Genomic DNA, 20717 nt, shown 5'->3' with positions numbered 1-20717 from the left:
GTTTTAGAAAGACCGAAAAAAATGAATATAGAAAGGACAGAAAGAAAAAAAGGAAAAAAATCAAAAAGTGTGTTTTAGTAAGTTTATTTTATTGAGTTCAAATGAGTAAATTGATTTAAATGTTTTTAGAAAGACCGAAAATAATTAAAATAGAAAGAAAGGACAAAAAGAAAAAAAGAAAAAAAATCAAAAAGTGTGTTTCAGTAAGTTTATTTTATTGAGTTCAAATGAGTAAATTTATTTAAATGTTTTTAGAAAGACCGAAAAAAAATAAAATAGAAAGGACAGAAAGAAAAAAAGAAAAAATCAAAAAGTGTGTTTTAGTAAGTTTATTTTATTGAGTTCAGATGAGTAAATTTATTTAAATGTTTTCAGAAAGACCGAAAAAAATGAAAATAGAAAGGACAGAAAGGAAAAAAAATCAAAAAGTGTGTTTTAGTAAGTTTATTTTATTGAGTTCAAATGAGTAAATTTATTCAAATGTTTTTAGAAAGACCGAAAAATATGAAACTAGAAAGAAAGGACAGAAAGAAAAAAATCAAAAAGTGTGTTTCAGTAAGTTTATTTTATTGAGTTCAAATGAGTAAATTTATTTCAATGTTTTTAGAAAGACCGAAAAAAAATGAAAATAGAAAGGACAGAAAGAAAAAAAGAAAAAAAATCAAAAAGTGTGTTTCAGTAAGTTTATTTTTATTGAGTTCAAATGAGTAAATTTATTCAAATGTTTTTAGAAAGACCGAAAAAAATGAAAATAGAAAGGACAGAAAGAAAAAAAGAAAAAATATCAAAAAGTGTGTTTTAGTAAGTTTATTTTATTGAGTTCAAATGAGTAAATTTATTCAAATGTTTTTAGAAAGACCGAAAAAAATTAAAATAGAAAGGACAGAAAGAAAGAAAAAAGAAAAAAAGAGGAAAAAAGAAAGAAAGAAAGAAAGAAAAAAGAAAGAAAGAAAGAAAAAAAGAAAAAAAAAAAGAAAGAAAAACACGACCACTAGTCGCTTTCATACTGGCCATCTCAGTCGACGGTGCTTCTCGAACTGGGGTCGTAGCTTGGGGTCCGCAAAATTATTTGCAATAAATGATCTGGTTATTTTACCTACGGGGACTGGCACGCCAATAAAACAAACATAATAGAGCAATTACTTCTCCCTAAATTAGCTTTGGGCTAATTAAAAGCTCTCGTATGATTTTGATGTATCATCACTTAAATCTGACATTATTGCGTGAATAATGTCGGTGGGGCGGAAGGGATGGTAATAGATATATTACTTTGTTTTAAAAATTCACTTTATATGACTTGATTGCATCATTAAACTTCACACGCTCCCGGCCTTAATGGGCGCTCCCGGCCTTAATGGGTTAAAAGAACATGTAGGATAAAAACACATAGTAATGAATGAGATAGGCGGAGCGAGGTGACTGTGGCAAGATGGCCGCCCCGTGCGGACGTTTGATTTCATTCATTAGAGAATTAAATGGAAATGTTTTCAGAATGTGCTTGTAATTATTTGCAGAAAAAAAATACAGGAAATATTTTTGATCTGTTGTTATTTATAACTTATTGGCTCACATAGAGTTCCGGCCCACTTAAAATCAAATGTGGCTGCATTAGAAAAACAACAACACATTTTTAAAAATCTTTCAAAAACTAAACAGCTAACTATTTATTATCTGTCAAATATACACTTGTTGAATTTGAGAGAAAATAAAGACCCTAGAAAATTTGAGATTTTTCCCTGTCTGGGTTCGGTGCCGCTTCAATTCCACTTTTCCACTGCACAGCTTAACTCGCTGCGTATTTTCCACTTCAAAATCGCACCACAGGAAACTTGAAATGATGCTGCGTTGAATGCATCAAAGGCGCTAACAACCTAAATGAGGTCGCCGCTTATTTTACTTCGAGCGGGAGATTCGAGAAGTCACCCTTAGGTTTTAGAGACATGTTTTGCCTAAGAACCGTTGATCTAATACAAATACAGAAATTCAGATCAGGATTGTATTTTTAATGTCAAAATAAAGAGGAGAGGTATCTCTTGTCTTTTGTCTCATACAGAGATCAGTCTTAGTATAAAAAAAAAAAAACGTAGCAAAGGTCACCTAGAAGTAAAAAATGATATATATAAAAAAAAAAAAGTGAAACTGTACAACGGATGTAGTGGGGACACAGCTGGAGATACCCGAGGGTGTTGTGGGACGGTCTGTGTGGTGTCCGCTGGTGCTATACGACAGCGTACTGCTGATACAGCAGCTCCCGGATCTTATAGTAGTCATCGCACAAGCAGCCTTCCAGGCCGATGCGTCCCGCCTCCGTCTGGACCAAGAACACAAAAGACGTAAGACCTCCATTTCACCTTTTACAACACAAACGTTCCCAAAAAAAAAATAAAAAAAACGGAAAGAAATGTTCACCGGTTTGACATCAAAGCATCAGACGCTTCAAGTTTCCTCGGCTTTCATTGCACTGACGCCGACTGCTCCGAGTGTCTCTTTGAGTTCATGTTCTCGCTTGCATCTATTTTAAGTTCTTGTCAATTATACATTTTCATATTGATGTCCTGGTTTGCTCCTGCTTTTCTTTTTATTTGACTTGTTAAGTTTCACTCGGGGTGGTTGTTTTTTTTTTGTGTTTTTTTTTTTCCTCAGGCGAGACTCTTCATAAGCCTCTGGGTTTTCTGCCCTACTTTGGCAAGCTGTGCTTTTTGTTTAGGCTTAACGTTTCGTTAATGAAAACTGTTAGTTCTGGACTTGCTAGGATTCTTTTCTTTTTCTTTTTTTTTTTTTTAAATCAAACATCAAAAACATCTCAGTATTTATCATAATTTTTTTTTTTAATCATTCACTCCCAGCCATTTTCACTGAAGCAATCCCCTTCACTCCCGGCCGTTTTACTGTATTTTGGTTGATTTTGCAAGGCCCACAGAATATTGTGTTCTATTGCTATAAAAACATGGAACCTACCAAAAGAAACATTACAGCCTCTTTTTTCATCAGGAAAAATATATATTTCTATTTGTTTGCGTTTCGCAGCAATTAGCATTAGAATATAGCTAAGTTTCATCATTATTCACACATCTATTTAAAATTGTGAGTAATTGAGGTTTTTTTTTCAACATGGCTCTGGTTGATCTCTTTTGCTCTGCTGCCACCTGCTGGCCGTTTGTGTAATAACTACAATTTCTTCAGCCGTTCTTTGCAGTTGAGAGGCTGCATCAAAGCCTTCTGTATGCTCTAGCATAAAAAAAAACATAAAAAACACGTCTTTGGGACACTTAAAACATTTAAAATAGAACGTATTTATACATTTTGGGGAACAAATGAGTTAATAAATGCTATACTTGTCTCATTAGAATCCAGTGCTGTCACTTGATTTTTTTTTAGAATCGATTGATCTATCGATCATTCAAATGATTAATCAGATTAATTAAGATTCTTGATAAAAGTGTATTACAAAAGCATTTTCCCCTGATTACTGTTTATCAACCAGTGATTGGTGTTTATTTTGTACTTCATATTCGTATGGTGTTTAAAATAAAAGGGGTGGGGGGGGGGCATATGTTATCAGTTAGGTCATTTGTTTTCCCAAATTAAAAACAGATGTTTGCAAATGTCTTATTTTAATTATACACAGAAGGTATAATATTTGCAGCAATTCACATTTGAATAAGGTTTTGTCAATATTCACATTCCTGTTGAAAACACTGGGAAAAAGAGCAAGTGCAACATGGCCCTGGCTGATCTCTTATACTCTGCTGCCACCTGGTGGACGTTTTTTTAATTTATTTTTTATAAATACAACCACTGCTTGAAGCTACCTCTTCATGTGAGAAGCTGCATCAAAGCCTTCTGTTTGCGCTTGTATAACAAACGTTTTTACACGTTGTTGGGTTTAAATGAGTTAAAATAGTTGTCGACTAATTTGATCGCCGATTAATCGATTCATTTTGGCAGCTTTAGTTGAATCCAATGAAATAAAACGGTGATAAAAAAAGAAATGACTCACTCTGCGGACAGCCACCAGGTTGTTGCACACCAGCACTCCTCCCACAAACTCGGCCTGGATGCCCTCCCTGAGGAGGACCTGTTTGAAGTCGGACAGGCGGGGCTCGTTGATGAACACCGACTGATGTCCGGGCGCCTGGACGGAACACACAGCCGTGATATACGGGTTGGACACTTAATTCCAAGGACAGGCTGGATTGGGTTTATGTCCTTGTGAATGCATTACCTTAATACTAATAAAAAAACATCTCAAGTCAATATAATGATTTATAGCACCAAGACCTCGGGGAGAGGCACAGTATCAAATTGTTTGCCTTTAGAAAGAATATCATGTTGAGTTTTAGTCTGCTGTAATGCATCAAAGATTTGGACTGTCATGTAACTAAATGACATAACTGCACTATGTAACTTGAAGGTACTCATTCTTTTATAATGGAAATGTGTGCGTGCATGCGTGTGACTTGGACAAAACATCACATTGAAGTTAAGCACACAAGAGTGCATTGTTAGGGGAGGAATTTTAAGTCATTAACATGAGGCAAGACCAAAAAGTCATCTGCTGCTTGGAGTTTCTCCTCGGGTTGAGGTTAATTTGCATGAAAAGCAACATGCATTGAAATGAGGTTAGAGTTTAATCTGGAGGGCAAAGTGGATGACGCCCAGAGAAGATCACAAAAAATTAGCTGATGAAAAATAGACATTGCTTTGGAATTGTTGTTTAACAGAATCCTTTCAAAAAAACCAAACATTTATCCATTAATTCATTCACTGCCATTGACGGCTATAAACGTCAACTATTTCTATTAATTTAACATTTCTTTCCACTTTTGTTAACAAGAGTGTGCAAACCTAGAATTGTTTTTATTGTACATTTAGAACAGATATGAAATTTGTGATTAATCGCGAGTTAACTAGTGAAGCCATGCGATTAAAAACTTTAATCGCCTGACGCCCCAAATGTTTAATATTTTCTCTTCTTTTTTAAATTCATTCACTGCCATTGACGTCAAAAATTCATTTGAACTAGTTTTATTAGTTTAACATTTGTTCCCCACTTTTGTTAACAAGACTATAAAAACCTAAACATTTTTGGGGTACATTTAGAACCGACATAAAATTTGTGATTTTTCGTGAGTTAACTAGTGAAGTCATGCGATTAATTACAATTAAAAAAATGTATCGCCTTTTGCCCCAAATTTTTAATAATCTTTTTTTTAAATGAATTTATAGCAGTGAATTAGTTTTAACAGGTACAGTACTCTCCCCCCTTTGCATTCAAAAAATACTCCATATATTGAAAAACTAATACTAAAAACAATAAAAACTAAACTGAAAAATAAATTAGTGAATTAAAAAAAAAAAAAACTCTAAAAACTAATTTAAACTAACTGACCACTTCCTTATTAAATAACAAAAATATCCAAATAAGGGGGGCGGGGGGGCAAAATTGAGAATCAAGACCTACAGTCTTGATTCTCAATTTTCCAAAACAATTTTCAAAAACCTATAAAAAAATAAAATAAAAATCAGTTTTCTCACCTCGTGTGATGGCAGCGGCTCCAATGTGGGAATGACGTCACTCTCCTCAGACGGCTCCTTCTCGTCCTCTCCAAATAGGTTCTTCATAGCCCGCTGAGCCGCCGCCATTGCAGCACTGTGATCAATATCGAGGTCGGGGGCGGTGTCCATGGCGAGCTCGCCGTCCTCGAGCTCCTCTTTGACGCCCTCCTCCAGCATCACGCCTGTGTCTACCTTTACCACTCGCATGTCCAACACGCCGTCAATCCAGGCCAACTCGGTGTCTTTGGCCTTGCAGAACTGCAGGGAGCTCACCAGGAAGTCCTTCAAGCGCACCTTCACCGAAAAATAAAATATTGGTAAACTTATCATAATTGTAACACAAAACACTTGTATCTCAAATAACCCCCCCCCCATAAATTGAATGGAAATGCTATTAATTCATTCCACCCTCACAAAAACAACTTCACTATCAATCAGTCAACTTTATTCAGATTCAGATTCATGATAAAAATAAACACACAAACAATGCACTATAAAATGATTAAAAATATTTAAGAAAAAAATTATATAAATAATTATTTAAAAAATAATAATTAAAAGAATTACACGATTTGTATATAATATATAGACAACTGGGAACTAGGTGTCAAAATTAATTGATTGATCGACCAATAATCGACAACTATTTTGATAATCGATTAATAGCTTATATCCACTGTTGTTTTTCAATATGTAGTCAAAAATCCAAATCCTCTAATTTCAGACTCTCAACAGTAAAACACTCTAATTATGTAAGTTCCTTTTGGACCAAACAGAAAAATAATAATATATATTTATAATGATATATATTTGTTTATTTATGTTGAAAAAACTTGAAGTTGGAGTGCAGCATGTGCACTGTGCGATTTTTTGGGGTACAAAATAAGAAAATGTTTAAATGTAAAAAAAACAAATTAAAATATTAAAACAAATAAAATTCTTTGGAACACTAAAATTATGCAAGTTGTTTTTGGATGAAATAAAATGTATTCAATTGTTTTCAAATTTAAAAAAGGTGCAAATCTATAAATTTAAACAACTCAAAAATTTGTATTAATAATCTTTTTTTACGATGATGCTGATCACGATTACGATAATTGATCACGATAATTGAGATTGAATTGAAAGTAACATGCCGATACCATTAATTCTGACGCTAATATAGGATTTGGGATGCAGCATCTTGTGTCTTGCATTGACATTCACTGATGTGTGACATGTTCACTGCATGCTGAGCTAAGATATCCTATTGGCCCTTGAATGCTCTGAACCAATGGCAGGACAGTTTTTTCATGTTGAGAAAAAACAACAACTGAGGTATCGGAATCAGTATCGGGGGCCAAAAAACGGTGTCGGAACAACACTACCTGTAATTGTAACTCCCAGTTTCAAATAGGTTGGTGAGTACTGTATATTTGGTTTTGTTTAATCATTAAATAATAGCAAATAAACAACAGTCATCGGTTAATAATCAGTGATTGGAAACAGCCTGTTTAGCTAGCATTTTAATTAATGGTGCCCTCTGCTGGTTGCTAATAGTACACCCTAAATATGTCATTATGCAACATAACCAGTGAGAGATCGATGAAATTACAAGTAACTGGCAAAATTCTTACTGACCCAGATTCAATAAGTTGCCTTATTAGGCCCATCACCAGCTGGAGAAAAAAATCAACTGCATGCAAACAAGCTGACCTGGTAGATGTGCGTCTCGCTGGTGGCGTCCACGGTCTCCTGCAGTTTGGGTGTGTACACTTTGAGATCCTTGCTGAAAGCCTTGCAGGACTCAGCCAGGTCCAGACTGGCCTCCGGCGGCCCGTGGACAATCACCAGCTGCCTGGGCTTCATCTGGTTGATGATCTTCTTGATGGAATCGCCGTCGGAGCGACCTTCGTAGTCTATGTATGTTATTCTGGCTCTGCGAGGAGGAAGCGGAAGAATTGGACTCGCTCACGTTTCTTGAATTTGAATCTGTCGCGTTCCAGTTGGTGATCACTCACTTGATTTCAAGATTCTCAATACTAGAAACACATTTGGTGGGAACAACAGAGAGGTCCTGGTCCATGGGCTCGTCGCCATTGGTCAAGCCGGATTCCAGTTTGCTTTTCTCCTCTTCCGCAGCTTGCAGCTCAGGAACCAGAAAATCTTCAATCCTGCAACCAAAAAGGGTTATTTGGACTGACTTTTTATTAAAGGGTGCGGCAATCTCTTCAAAGGGATACCTGATGATCTCCCCGTACTCGTCCCATTTGATCCTTTCCTCGTGTGTCGGGAACATCGGGTAGGACTTCTTGGCTTGTTTGAAGAAACTGCCTTTACGGTTTCCCTCGCCTTTCATCATCAAGTCGTGGTGTTTGGTTTTTGTCACGGTCGGCTGATCCATGTCGTCGTCCATGTCACTCTCGTCGCTGGAGTCCACGTCAACCCTGCAGGAGTGCCGGCGTAAAATGTCAACTTTGTCATTTCACACTTTTGTTTCCTATTTACCACTTCGATACACTGTTAGTTTATCTTTTAATTTACCATAAAGGTCAGATCTTCATTTTAACAGAGATGTGACTTATTTGTTGATTTTCCAATCTTGTTCATTATTCATTTGATTAGCTCCATGTTAAAGTGTTAACTGTTAATGTTTTTAAATTAAATCCACACACATTAAAGCCTTCAAGTTTGCACTCAACTGGAATAAATTAATTCATTTTGGACCTTATTTTTGCTGTGTAAAATCATTTTACTGTCAACTTCACTTACTCTTTTGCTTGTTCCAGCTTCTTTGCCACTTCTTTCTTTATTTTGTCATTTTCAAGGTAGTCTTCAAGATCTTTGCCTTCGAGCTTGACTCTTTTTCTCACCTGTTAGGACAAAAATGATTTGTTTTAGCAGTTATATCTAAAAAAGTGTTCAACGGTAACATGAAGGGCTGTGAGATTATGAAGAAAATATTAATCACGATTAGGACAATGATTTGGGGTTTTTTTTGGTAAAAAAGAAACAAGAAAATGTTTAAACATGTAAAAAAATATTAAGACAAATACATTTCTTTGAAACACGATAATTATGCAAGTTCCTTTTGGACCAAACAATTAAAATTACCCATTTTAGAATAAAAAAATAAAACAAAAAAATCTAAATTTAAACTGAAAATTAGTATTAATAATATTTTATTTTTCTTTACAATGATATCGATTTTGTCATTGTGGAGAGTAATAATTGAAAATTGTAATTGAATTTTGATTAATTGCACAACCCGAGCAATTTGAAAATCTTCATACAGGAGACCATTCTTAACCTCTGGTTGGTTGGTTTACTGAGCATATGAACATAGAAAGACATTAAACACATTGCAAGTATAAAATAGAAGTTGAAGTAAAAAAGAAAAAACAAGAATAGGAAGAAAGAAAAGAGTTTACATGTTCAAAGGGAGGGCATGTAATTCATAGGCATACACCATAATAATTCATCCTCATATTCACACATACAATTTTTATTACACTCATACTGATACATGTTGTTGTTGTCTATTAACATGCACCGTTCCCACTGATGCCTTCAATGCGGCATGTTTTTCACCGTTTCCGAATTGCAAAAATGACTGATTTAGAGCTAGCCACTACTATATACAATAGTTTAAAGCAGCAATTAAAAACTCTACAGGGACGAATGGAAATCTCCAGGTGAACATTGGATTATTGAGGGGGGAAAAAAAATCTGGGAACTTCTAGAGTCAGTAGGCTGCACTGAGAGAAAGGGGGGTGAATAATTTTGCATGCCCTACTATTCAGTTTCTTATTTGTAAAAAAAAAAAAATAATAATAATGATATTAAATAAATATTTTATTGATTGTGTGCCACTTGGTATTGATTTTTCACTACCCCAAAAAAATCAAATTTTATATCCTCATGTCTGAACCCTGAAATGTAGTAATAGGTCAAAAGTTCAAGGGGGGCTAATACTTTTGCAAGGCACCTAATTTGTCATGTTCATTCTTACCTCCAGATCCAGCATCTTCTCTTCCGGGTGGTCAATGAGGTAGCGGGCCAGTGTTCCAGGAGTGGTGCGATAAGTCAGGATGACCGAGTGCTTGCTGTCTTCACACCACTTGATAAAGAGTTCTCGAGAAAAGCCAGACTCGAGGTCCGGCTGGCTGCACAGCACCACTTTAGGGTTGGGGACCCGAGCCAGGTCGGCCAAACTGTGGCAGAGGGTTAAATGGCGGAACTGGAAGGGGTTATTCCTCTTATCCTCGAAACACCTCATGAGCTTGTCGCTCATCCACTCCACCTACGGGAAAAAATTGTGCGTAAACGTGTGTTGTTGCACATGCAGGAAACTGAAGGCGAGCCTGATACCTGAGACTTTGAGAACTCGACAACATTGTAGCTGACATTGTTAAGTAGGGCGAGCGGGTAAGCTCCGAGCCCGGCATCTTTTGTCCTCCAAATCTGGTCCAGGAGCTGAGCCAGCTCCAACACCCGCCCGGCTGTATCCACGGCGATAAGCACATTACCATCCCCGCGGAGGGTCTCCATTACATTGGCTGAGCAGGGAGGTAAGAAAAAGGACAGAGATTAGGGGAAAAACACGTTAAAACGCCTTGCTTAGAATGTTAGCATTTTTCAGTGTATCACGTTAGTGTATACTTCCTGATAATTTTGAATTAAAATTTAGAACAGGATCATCTATAGATTTTTTATTTTTTTAAATACCAGACAGGGAGGGCTTATCCTGCTATTACAAATGGAATCGTTCAATTTTGGTTGACAGAGTGAAATGTTCCCAACCAGTGTGCTATGGCACATTAATGTGCCGTGCCAACATTAGCTGCAGGGTAATTTAACTCAGTTGGTCAAAACAAATATTTATTTACTACCAATAATGTATCTTTGTGTCATATAATAACACAGAACGATATAATGCAGGGACAAAAAAAGGAGCGTTTTACAATACAATAGTTGTTACCTGTAATAATTACTTACTAAGTAGCTGTTCATCTCTTTGTTTGCGACGTGGTTGTACATATGCTGCATTGAAGGAGTCGGTAATAAGCAAGGAAGGTCGGCTGATGCTCTCCATAGTACAGCCGTTCAGGTGGCTAGAACAGAAACGCAACCAAAATCAGTACAGGAAGTGAATAACTATCCAATTAGCAATCCTTTTTGTTTTAATATAGCGCTTGTTATTAAGAGTTTCTGGACAGCTGAAGCCTGTTTTAGCTAGAGGCGCTGTACACCCTGAACTGGTTGCCAGTTCAACTGCGGGTTACGAACTTTATCAGCAACCATTCACATCTGAGCAAGTTAGGGTCTTCATTTTCAATGTTTATCCATTCTTACATTTCTCTTTTGTGGTTGAAGTCCACAGCATAAACAATCTCCTCCTCGCCATCTTTCACAATCTTCCAAATGGTCCCACCAATCATGTGACCGGCAGGAAGTGGTGTAATTGAAAGACCATGTCCTTTTCCTATCAGAATGGATGAAATGATGATTAAAAGGTAAACAAATTTATATTCTAAGGTCAAATGTTTATATCAGCAGGGGTGCATTGAGTTATTGATATTAACTGTAGCAAGGTCAACACATTTTAACTCACCTTTCAGATTGACAATCTGCGAATACTTCAACTGCTGAATCTTATCAAAAGCACTGTCGACATCATCAAGGGTGAACAAAGTGAAATCTTCACTGTTGTTTCGAGACTAAAGACGAAAACGGATGATACGAATGAATACTGTGTGCAAAGCTAAGCTCTTGCCGTACTGTGTAATATGCATCCGTTATTCCTTCTCACCTGGTAAAGATCATACATAAACATTTGACCCATCTTGTAGACCGGTATCGTTGCATATATGGTACAATTCAGACCCAATTTCCCCACAGCATACGGCAGAGCTCCAAGGTGTATAGGATCAGGATGGGAGAGAAGCACGGCGTCAACCTGGTGAACATGCCTGCAAGAACAATTATAACCATCACAAAGATTACGACATTGTAAAGGATGTGACAATATCCAGCATCATTTATTCTATTCTGCCACAGATCACACCAGAAACTTTCATCACCAGCTCCATCCTGCCTGTACTCTTTCACACTGTCCGCTACTTTGAACAGTTGATCCCCAAGTACTTGAAAGCCTGCACCTTCCCCATCTCTACCCTTTTTAAACTCTTCCTACATAAAAGACAAATATCCCAATTACCGCTTTATGGCATCAATGATGTCCGCTGAGAAGTTCTCATCCCAGCCACAGTCCAAAAGGAAGCGGAATTCATCCACCTGGAGAAGGTAGCAGAGGGCAGACTCCTCCTGAACTCCTGACAAAGCTGTCAGCTTGATAATGGACGTCATCGTGGCTCATTCACTTGTCTTCACGCTGGAAGAACATTTAAGAATACAACCAACCTCAAAAACAGAATTACGAGCGACACTGGCCCAGTGTGTCTGGAAAGACAAAAAGGGAATCGATCGTTTTCTAAAACTGTATCGGTTCATGCGGTAATTGCAAATCATGCAACTTTAGCAGCTAATTTGTTAGCAATTGTAATAAAAACATACTCACACAATCAATGGCGGGTCAGGCTTCAACAACTACCCGGTAAGCCTACTAACAAGCTGCATTTACGCTTCTGCTCGCGCTAATTAACGTAACCTTGGAATTCTAAACGTACCATTCATTTAGATAACGTAGAAATATTTAATCGGGATGATTCAACAAACAAATAAGAACATTATTATTTGTTAATTTCGGTTTTCGGACATTTTTGCTAGCGTCGTAGCATCACCACAAGCAGCCATGTTTGCCGCTGTGTCATGTGTCAAAGTGCATGGGAGCCTACTAACTCGGTATCAAATACAGACTGATATTAAAATCAATAATTAATTGATTTCGTTTCCATAAAGTTATTTGATGTCTCTTAGATTATTTAAATTCACAAATTAAAACGGTATAGTTGCTTCATACTATGTTAAATATATTATTTTGATGTCTGTTTATTGCTTTGACCACCCACTCTTGTCGGCGCAGATGGTATGTTCCAATGTCCTCTGTATGCTGAGTGAATAGCAGAAGGCCGTACGAAGCTTTCTGCAAACAAAAGGTAACTTTTTATTTGAAATTATGTATTTCTACTCTAAGACTTTTAACTTCTTTACAGGCTTGCGGTCACAACTTTGTTGTAATTATTGGTATACTCTGAATGAATATGGAATAAGTATTCCACAGCGCTAGTATGATAGCTAGGCTAGGTGATTAGCTAGTGTGGTGCTATCAGTAAAATGGTAGATTGTTTATAAACAAAAACAAAATTATGGTCGGTATTGTAGCCCTTATAAAATGTGCGCTGAGTGAGATTTATCTACTCTTCATTCTTCCTGAAATCACCGTTTATTGGTGTGTGAAGGGTAAAATGACAGTCGCCATCGGTCGTGCAGAAGTGATTGCTACAATGCCACTTATTGTGAGTACTACACAGTTTGTGTAGGGGTATAATCACATAAATCAACTACAGTCGCCGGTTTATGTAACCAAACGTTTACCGAATACAGTATTAGTGTAAGGTCTTAGGGAAATGTGGAAAATGTACTCTGGAGGGTCTACCAAGCAATCAAGTGCAGGTAAAATATTTGTTATTCCCATCTCTGAATAAGACAGAACCACCTCTCAAAATTGTGTGATTTCAGCCTAAGTATATGCTCTAAACTCTTCATTCTTTATGTATTTTTTTATGGAGAGAACTTGTGGGGAAAAAAATCTTGATATCCTTTAAAGTCCTACTGCTTCTATGTATTTGCAGAAAGCATGGTCAACGTTGTAGCTTTCGCCCGTGAGCACTGGATGCAGTTGCTGGTGCCCATGGGTTTTGTGGTCGGATGGTACCTTGACAAGCAACAGGACGCGAAGCTGACTGCTTTCAGGAACAAAAGTGTATTATACAGCAGGTTTGTAATTTTCTTGGATTCTACGATATTTTCTGAGGTCGACTCCACGAGAAAACACGTCGTCTGCTTATTCCTCTTCTCTGCAGGGAGCTGAAGCCTGGCGAGGAAGTGACTTGGAAGTAGACTCCCTTAACCCCAGTGTTTGTCCACTATGTCTGCAGTGTGAATGGTTGATGGGTGGTGCTGAAATAAGAATATTTAAAAAGACTTGCGTCTGCATTTTTTAGTTGTATCAACCAACAATAAATGTACTTTCCCATCACACGCGTTTTCTTTTTATTTAAAAACAAACACATGGATACTGTACAAGATAGTTGCTCAGTTTCAGCAATTAAGCTGAGCTTTCGATGTGCAGATCAGGTTTGAAATTGTGCATTTTCTATTTATTTTAGAATTTTTTTGTCACTCATATCAAACTAAATTACTAAAATAAAGCACAACGGAGCATTCAAGCTCCACTGAAAAACGAAAGCTATGAGCGTAACATAAGAAGTGAGCGTAAATGCATATAAGAATCTGATATTACCTGATGAGCTGCTGGTCTAAAACTTGAGTGGGATAAACTGCATCCGCTCATTTACAGTAAACTCCCAATTTTTACCGTAATGTTTTGACTCGTTTTTCAGTGCGCCCTCAATTCATTCACTGCCATTGACGGTTATAGACGTCAAATATTCATTTGAACTATTTCTATTAGTTAAACCTTTGTTTCCGCTTTTGTTAACAAGAGTATGAAAACCTAGATTTTTTTTAGTGTACATTTAGAACAGATATAAAATTTGTGATTAATCGTGAGTTAACTTGTAAAGTCATGCAATTAATTACGATTTTAATTGCCAATGCGCCTAATTTTTAATGTAATTAATCGCATGACTTCAAAAGTTAACTCACAATTAATCATAAATTTGATATCTGTTCTAAATGTAAACAAAAAAAATTCAAAAGTGGAAAAAAAAAAGTTTAACTAATAGAAATTGTTTAAATTAATTTTTGACATCAATAGCCGTCAATGAGTTAATTTTCCTTAATGCAAAAGCAACTACAATTTATGATAACATTAACTTGGAATACATTTGGGTATTCATCTTTGGCGAGTGCTTTCACACAATACCATTTTTAAGTTCTTCAAATTATGTTTTCCGGAAGAAAAAAAAAAGTTGATGCCACTACAGAAGTGACTCCTTCTGGATGACCCCCTTCTTAAAAAGTAGCTTGGCCAAAGAGATCTGGTGAGGAAAAGAAGCACGTGCACATGAGCCATCCATTCTCTATACATAAATTCTACGCTATAGTTGCAAGAAAAACGCACCTTTTCTTGTGCAGAATCACATGGGAAACTTCCTACACTCACAAATTTGGGATATGAGTGGATCAGAAACTCAACTGCATCTGTGTACTGGAGGAAGGAAAGGTTTTTTTTTAAGAAGACTTTAAGAAAGAAAGTCAAAATTAAAAATAGTCCCATGTCTACCTCAGGTTTGATTTCAAAGCTTTTCAGCTCCTCTTTGTGATAAACTCTGGAGTTGTCGGTGGTGTAGTAAAGATTGACGGCATCACCATCGCTGCATAGCCTTGAAAAATATGAAATGTACCAGAAAATACTATAAGCAAAAAAAGCACTTGTTTGATTGATTGCATTATGTTCTACAAGTCATATCACCTGGCACATCCTGCTCGGAGGAGTCCGACGCGAGTCTGGCTTGTGATACACGCACCTGCATCCCTTACACTCCCGTCCTCCCACCTAGCAGGTGCTCCGTGCACACTGCCGGCTGCTTCCTCTACAAGTTCAAGCAGAGCTGGGGTCAGTACATGCTCAGAAACTGGCTTTCACTCCTTTCAAAAGGACTCCCACCCGCAGTGAGCTTCGGGGGCAAGCAGTCATGAAGGAAGTCTCTGGCTTTAACATCCACAGCTGCGTCCAATGCAACAAAATTCCGAAGCTTGTTCATTAGGTTATCAATTTTGGAGAAGAATTGGGCCCTCCGTGGATCATCCTACAGAAGAGTAAACAAAGGGTAAGTAGGAGGGGGGGGGAGCGCAGGGAAATGTTGGCGGATGAAGACGCACACCTTGTCGGAGTTTTGGACACCCATGTATGAGAGGTAGTCTAGAGGTAAACCCTGTCTGAACTCGACATCCTCCTCCATTGCGATTTCAAGAGCAGTAGGAACCAGCTGGAAACAGAACCCGAACCAAAGCGCTTGAAAATTTGGTCCATTCTGTGTAGGGATAGACCGATAATCCACCCGGCCGATATTCAGCGTTTTATGAATAGCGACATCGGCGTCTTTTTTTGTTTTGATGGCCGATATATTAACTCATTCACTGCCATTGACGCCTATAAACGTCAAAAATTCATTTGAACTATTTCTATTAGTTTTACATTTTGTTCCCACTTTTGTTAACAAGAGTATGAAAACCTAGACATTTCTTTTAATCATCTTTTTTTTTTTTTAAGATTATGATTAAGATTATTAAGAGCGTCAGGTGATTAAAATTAATAGCATGACTTCAATAGTTAACTCACAATTAATTTTAATTAATTAATTTTATATCTGTTCTAAATGTAAAATAAAATTTTCTAGGTTTTCAGTCTTGTTAACAAAAGTGAAAAAAAAGGTTAAACTAATAGAAATTGTTAAACTGAATTTTTGACGTCTATACCCGTCAATGGCAGGGAATGAGTTAAAAACTGTTATTTTTTGCTCCGACGGGCGCTTTTCTCCTCCGTCTGCTCTGAGTCAGCGGCGGTTGACTCCCTGCAGCATCTGATTGTTGCTCGTGCAGTGCTAACAGCCAATAAGCAGCAATTAGCGACTATTAGTCTGCGAGCTAACTGTTAGCTCGGGAATTAGCGGCTATTTGTGAGTTGGCGTGCGGGTGAACAGTTAGCCCGCGGGCTAACAGGCTAGCTCGCGAATTAACGGCTATTAGGTTAGGTCGCGGGCTAACCTAATAGACGTTTTTAGAGGCTATTTGGGAGTTATCCCGGCGTTAGTGTGTGGGTGAATGGTTAGCCCGCGAATTAGCGACTATTTGGGAGTTAGCGTGCGGAAGCCACATTATAGTTGGTGCAAAAGCTGATGGCAAACAAAAAACCTTTAACATGTTGCAAATCACAAAATCTGTTTAATTAACATGTCCTTGAAGGCATTCAAGCAGTCAAGTGCTGGAGTTTTTATTATTATAAATTTTTTTGACTCCAACTTTTTTTTTCGTCTGCAAATGTATATCGGCTTCAAATATCGGTTATCGGCCTCCCTGACTACCGAAAATTGGTATCGGCCTTGAAAAAAAGCATATCGGTCTATCTCTAATTCTGTGTTTATTAGTGCCACCTTGAGATTTTGAAAGAACTTTTTGTAGCCATTCTCTGAACAGAGATGCAAGTACATTCACATACCTTCTGTAGTAAATCTCCCCAGCTGTTCTTCTGGTAGGAGGAGACGGTAATATGCAGGGAGTGCGCATCCGGGAGGCAGACACCCTGGTGGATGAACCCTCGGGGAAAGTAGAGCAGATCTCCTGCCTCCAGCAACACTTCCAAAATGGGCTTCCCAATCTCTGCTTGGTCAAAGTTAGCTGGAAACGCAAATCACTTGAGTGTTAGAAATACAAACCAACCAAGTCAGACAAATAGCTTTTTACTATCATGCATTTTTGTTATTGTTGTACTTACGGCTTGAAAGCACAGGCAAGACTTCATCGTCTGACCTAAAGGAACGTTAGAACAAAAGATTTACAGTGCAATGAACAAACATCCCTAATGTATAATAACTTCATGTAATATTGTGGTTTTGTTATTCCAAATTGATTGGAATCATAACTACTGTACCTCTTTTAATACAACGTGTTAGTGGAATATGAGTTGGGCAACAAAACCCAGCAGTTTTTATCAATATCAGAAGACGGCCATTTTTGCCACTTGCTATCGACTGAAAATGACGTCACAGTTGCTCAGGTCTCAACAACCAATCACAGCTCAGCTTCCGAAAATAGGTGAGCTGTGATTGGTCGTTGCCTAAGCCCTGAGCGACTGTGATGTCATCTTCTTCAGTAGACAGCAAGTGGCAAAATGGCCGCCCCTCAAATGGATAAAAACGGCTGGATTTTGCTGCACAATTCATATTCCACAAATGTAATATTAATCGGAACGCCATGTTGCCGTTGGGAATTTTTTATTTTTTTTAGTAAGCTTCCTTGAATCATCTCACCTTGGGTTGTAGACCCTCCAGTGCTTCTTTCCCTCCAGCTGAATCACAAATGCCTCAATGTCGTCATAATGTGGGGCGAATCCTTGTGTTCCGGGCGGCGTCAGGTAGCTGAGTTAACAAAACATAATTCAAATGAAAACCTAATCTTCCGCCGTGTCCCGAGTTGACGTCCTTATACTCACACATTGGCGCCTGCCATGCTGCCAAAATACTCCTGCAGGATGGACAGCACATTCCACATGGTGGAGGAGAACGCCTGAGGATTTAGCATACGGAGAGAGCAGCCACTCTGGGAAACAGCAATGTTTTAGCATTTGAAGTTAAGATGGAATATTTCCTAAAATATGTCAATAAAAATGGATTAACATACCTCATAAAAGTCCCACACAGTGTACGGCAGAGCTCTACCAGGGGGGTTGTGTGTTTGCCTCTTGCCATTTTTGTATCTTGTGACGTCGAGATTCACGCCATACTGAACATCCTCCTTTATTTGAAATAAAAAGGAAAATAGCAACACCACAAGCATGTGGTTCACGAGTTCGATCTTGAGAATTAAAAATTTGACAGGAATATTTTTTTTATTCTTACCTGTCGAAGAATGCGATCAAACTCTTCTGTGGAGAATAATCCCTTGTAGTAATCTGGATTTTTACGCTGAACAAGAACAGGTTTCTTTTCCCATGTTTCCCTTGGAGATGAAAAAGAGCAAAACTTGTTTAGAACTATCTTGTTGTTTACTATTTTCTTTAAGTGTAGGGGCAAAAAAACGTTTTAATGCTATATCGCCTAGCCATAGTACAAATGATGATCAAATTTGACCACACTCTTTTTATCTATCTACCTGAAAAAGGCCTTGGTTGGAATAGGGTCGATCAGCCACTGGAAAAGTGTGCTAGCACGCTCCTTGCTGTTGTTCATTTGCGACAACTCAGCCAGTAACACATTTAGTGCCTGCTCGCCCGCGTTTACACACTCCGGCTGTGTTTGAAACATAACAACTCTTTAAAACATATATTACAAAGACTATAATACATCCTGGATGAATTTAGGTTGGAGTCATTTAACCAGTCATACTTACTTCAGCCATTTCCTGCATTGACACCTCTGCTGCATGATTCTTTGCTTTCATTTTCTTCTTTTTCCTTTGCGTTGCAGCATTAACATTATTCACGTTTGCAATGTCGGTCTCTCTTTTCTTTTTCTTAGATGCCACCTAGACAATTAAACCAGATCGAAAACAGGACATGCCAAAAAAAAGGAAAGTAAAAAAGATGGGAGCATTTAAATAAATATTTTTTTTTCTGGGATGCAATAGTAAACAAATAGGGCCTGCCATCACTCTCCAGAAAATAAAAAGAATGAAGCATTTGGCTACATTGGAATGTTTTACTGCCATGCAGACGTTGCCATCATCACATTCAGAACCTCGTGCATTGTTAGAAGAGTCCAACGGCTGTTATATAAAAACCTAAACCACCTAAAAATGTTTTTTCATCGCTTTTACCTGCAATGGACGCTTCTTAGGAGAAGATGGCAATTCCGTTTGCAGCGTTTGATACAACGAGAAAGCCGACATGTGTTTTCTCTCCATTTTCTCACCGTGAGTGCGGACGTCATCAAACAGCGACACACTTCGTGTCTTCTTCGGCTAATATTATGTAAATATGCACGTCGACAGACTCCCTAGCGTCCTCATTGGCATAACACAAATAGTAAACAAATAGTGTACAGTACATGTAAAATTCCTCATTTTCATAATTTATAATTCAATTTATGTGACTACACAGTGTTATGCTGATCGATTACCATAAGAACAGCATGTAGCTAGGTTTCTCAAACTGTGTGAATCATTTACAAAGGAGATTTGATTCCAAGAACACCGCTCTAATAATGATCCTAATGGCAATTATATATAACCACAATGTGCACCCCTAAATGCCATCAGCACCCCCCCACGCCGAATTGTCGTTTGAGATTCTAAAGGGATAATCCAGAAAGAACACTTAGCCTAAATCTGGGCAGAATGCAGCATATTGATTGGATGATTCTTGAAAAAGATTGGCAACAGCTCAAAACGCGATTGGCTCTCACAACCAGACAGTTTTATTAATGCAAAATGCGCCTGCACTCACCACTGTATTCCACATTTTCCATTCAAACATAAACCGGACACTATTAATGTGCATTCGTCACGTCGCTTTTTCACGCCAAAACACGATTATATGGATAATAGGCATTGGCATGTCCTAATAGATATTATTATCCAATTTAATGAAGGGCGGGTGGGGAAAAGATAGTCGCCCAACGTGGGGCTCGAACCCACGACCCTGAGATTAAGAGTCTCATGCTCTACCGACTGAGCTAGCCGGGCGATGGCGTTGAACGTGAGCTGGGATATATTAAGCTGTGTGAGTTGGAGAAAATGCAGATGAAATTATAATTGTAGTTTTGAAGAAACTTTGATGTAAGAAGACAAATATTTGCTTATGTTTTAATTGAAGTTTTGTCTACAAATAACGAAAATATACTGTAATTAAGAATATTACTGTCGAACATCTATTAACGTGAACATCTATTAACACAGTATCAAACCACAGCTTGTACTTTCAACTCTTTAATGGATTGATTATGTTTTTCATTGAATTAAACTCTTTAATGGAAATTTAATTTAAAAATATGTGCAATGCAATGCAATGTATATTTGGTCATGCAAAACTTACTAAAAATAGAACATTTGAAATATACTTTATTTAATTTAGCTTTACTTTTACGTTTGCACAGAAAGTTGCTTCGCTTTGATGCCACGATGCCGCCATATTACCACTCCCAAGAAACGTTTCTCGGTATACGATCCTATACATTTACAGTATGAAAATTGGAGAACATTTGAGGGTGGGAAAAGAAAGTCGCCCAACGTGGGGCTCGAACCCACGACCCTGAGATTAAGAGTCTCATGCTCTACCGACTGAGCTAGCCGGGCGATGTGTTCAAAGTAGTCCAATG

General features: G+C 37.7%; 3 protein-coding genes and 2 non-coding genes across 6 annotated transcripts; 1 reads left to right on the top strand and 4 right to left on the bottom strand.

Moving 5' to 3' along the window:
• Positions 1–1988: 1988 nt before the first annotated feature.
• cpsf2 (cleavage and polyadenylation specific factor 2) lies at positions 1989–12386 on the bottom strand. Its single transcript, XM_077553115.1, has 15 exons — positions 12119–12386; positions 11759–11932; positions 11351–11510; positions 11153–11258; positions 10894–11023; positions 10537–10652; positions 9910–10097; positions 9551–9841; positions 8311–8411; positions 7782–7985; positions 7560–7712; positions 7255–7477; positions 5539–5853; positions 4001–4135; positions 1989–2311 (listed from the first exon to the last, which is right to left on the bottom strand). Exons 2-15 carry the CDS (start codon positions 11905–11907, stop codon positions 2219–2221), a joined length of 2364 nt encoding a protein of 787 aa, XP_077409241.1. The 5' UTR covers positions 11908–11932; positions 12119–12386; the 3' UTR covers positions 1989–2218.
• On the top strand, positions 12136–13759 carry ndufb1 (NADH:ubiquinone oxidoreductase subunit B1). The gene is made up of 4 exons (XM_077553118.1): positions 12136–12154; positions 12584–12656; positions 13353–13497; positions 13584–13759. Exons 3-4 carry the CDS (start codon positions 13358–13360, stop codon positions 13618–13620), a joined length of 177 nt encoding a protein of 58 aa, XP_077409244.1. The 5' UTR covers positions 12136–12154; positions 12584–12656; positions 13353–13357; the 3' UTR covers positions 13621–13759.
• Positions 13757–19367, bottom strand: riox1 (ribosomal oxygenase 1). Of its 2 annotated transcripts, XM_077553117.1 has the most exons (15): positions 19219–19367; positions 18793–18927; positions 18556–18692; positions 18303–18402; positions 18085–18198; positions 17897–18003; positions 17715–17822; positions 17180–17214; positions 16904–17082; positions 15570–15674; positions 15353–15494; positions 15158–15278; positions 14969–15068; positions 14807–14893; positions 13757–14723 (listed from the first exon to the last, which is right to left on the bottom strand). In XM_077553117.1, the coding sequence occupies exons 1-15, from the start codon at positions 19303–19305 to the stop codon at positions 14664–14666; spliced, it is 1617 nt and encodes a 538-aa protein (XP_077409243.1). In that variant the 5' UTR covers positions 19306–19367; the 3' UTR covers positions 13757–14663. The 2 variants fall into 2 exon arrangements, with proteins under 2 accessions (XP_077409243.1, XP_077409242.1); XM_077553116.1 differs by having other exon boundaries at positions 14807–15068.
• Positions 19368–20012: 645 nt separating this feature from the next.
• On the bottom strand, positions 20013–20085 carry trnak-cuu (transfer RNA lysine (anticodon CUU)). The gene has a single exon. It is a non-coding gene; the product is annotated as a tRNA-Lys (tRNA).
• A 536-nt stretch (positions 20086–20621) lies between these two features.
• trnak-cuu (transfer RNA lysine (anticodon CUU)) lies at positions 20622–20694 on the bottom strand. The gene has a single exon. It is a non-coding gene; the product is annotated as a tRNA-Lys (tRNA).
• Between the last annotated feature and the right edge of the window lie 23 nt (positions 20695–20717).

This window comes from Vanacampus margaritifer, chromosome 19 (genome assembly GCF_051991255.1).
Source record: "Vanacampus margaritifer isolate UIUO_Vmar chromosome 19, RoL_Vmar_1.0, whole genome shotgun sequence".
Lineage (NCBI taxonomy): Eukaryota > Metazoa > Chordata > Actinopteri > Syngnathiformes > Syngnathidae > Vanacampus > Vanacampus margaritifer.
The sequence above is the reverse complement of the archived record's forward strand: the minus strand, read 5'-3'. Positions and strand labels throughout refer to the sequence as shown.

What these genes read in the sequence shown, in the direction of transcription:
- cpsf2 (XM_077553115.1), bottom strand. Translation starts at nt 11,907, where the DNA reads ATGACGTCCATTATCAAGCTGACAGCTTTGTCAGGAGTTCAGGAGGAG. An exon ending in AAGAGATGAACAGCTACTTA is followed by an intron (nt 10,098 to 10,536) that starts GTAAGTAATTAT and finishes CTCCCTGCTCAG; the next exon opens with CCAATGTAATGGAGACCCTC. An exon ending in ATTGAGAATCTTGAAATCAA is followed by an intron (nt 7,478 to 7,559) that starts GTGAGTGATCAC and finishes TCCTCCTCGCAG; the next exon opens with AGCCAGAATAACATACATAG.
- ndufb1 (XM_077553118.1), top strand. Translation starts at nt 13,358, where the DNA reads ATGGTCAACGTTGTAGCTTTCGCCCGTGAGCACTGGATGCAGTTGCTG. An exon ending in AAAAGTGTATTATACAGCAG is followed by an intron (nt 13,498 to 13,583) that starts GTTTGTAATTTT and finishes TCTTCTCTGCAG; the next exon opens with GGAGCTGAAGCCTGGCGAGG.
- riox1 (XM_077553116.1), bottom strand. Translation starts at nt 19,305, where the DNA reads ATGGAGAGAAAACACATGTCGGCTTTCTCGTTGTATCAAACGCTGCAA. An exon ending in TGGAGGGTCTACAACCCAAG is followed by an intron (nt 17,215 to 17,714) that starts GTGAGATGATTC and finishes ACGTTCCTTTAG; the next exon opens with GTCAGACGATGAAGTCTTGC. An exon ending in CTTGCCTGTGCTTTCAAGCC is followed by an intron (nt 17,083 to 17,179) that starts GTAAGTACAACA and finishes TTGCGTTTCCAG; the next exon opens with CTAACTTTGACCAAGCAGAG.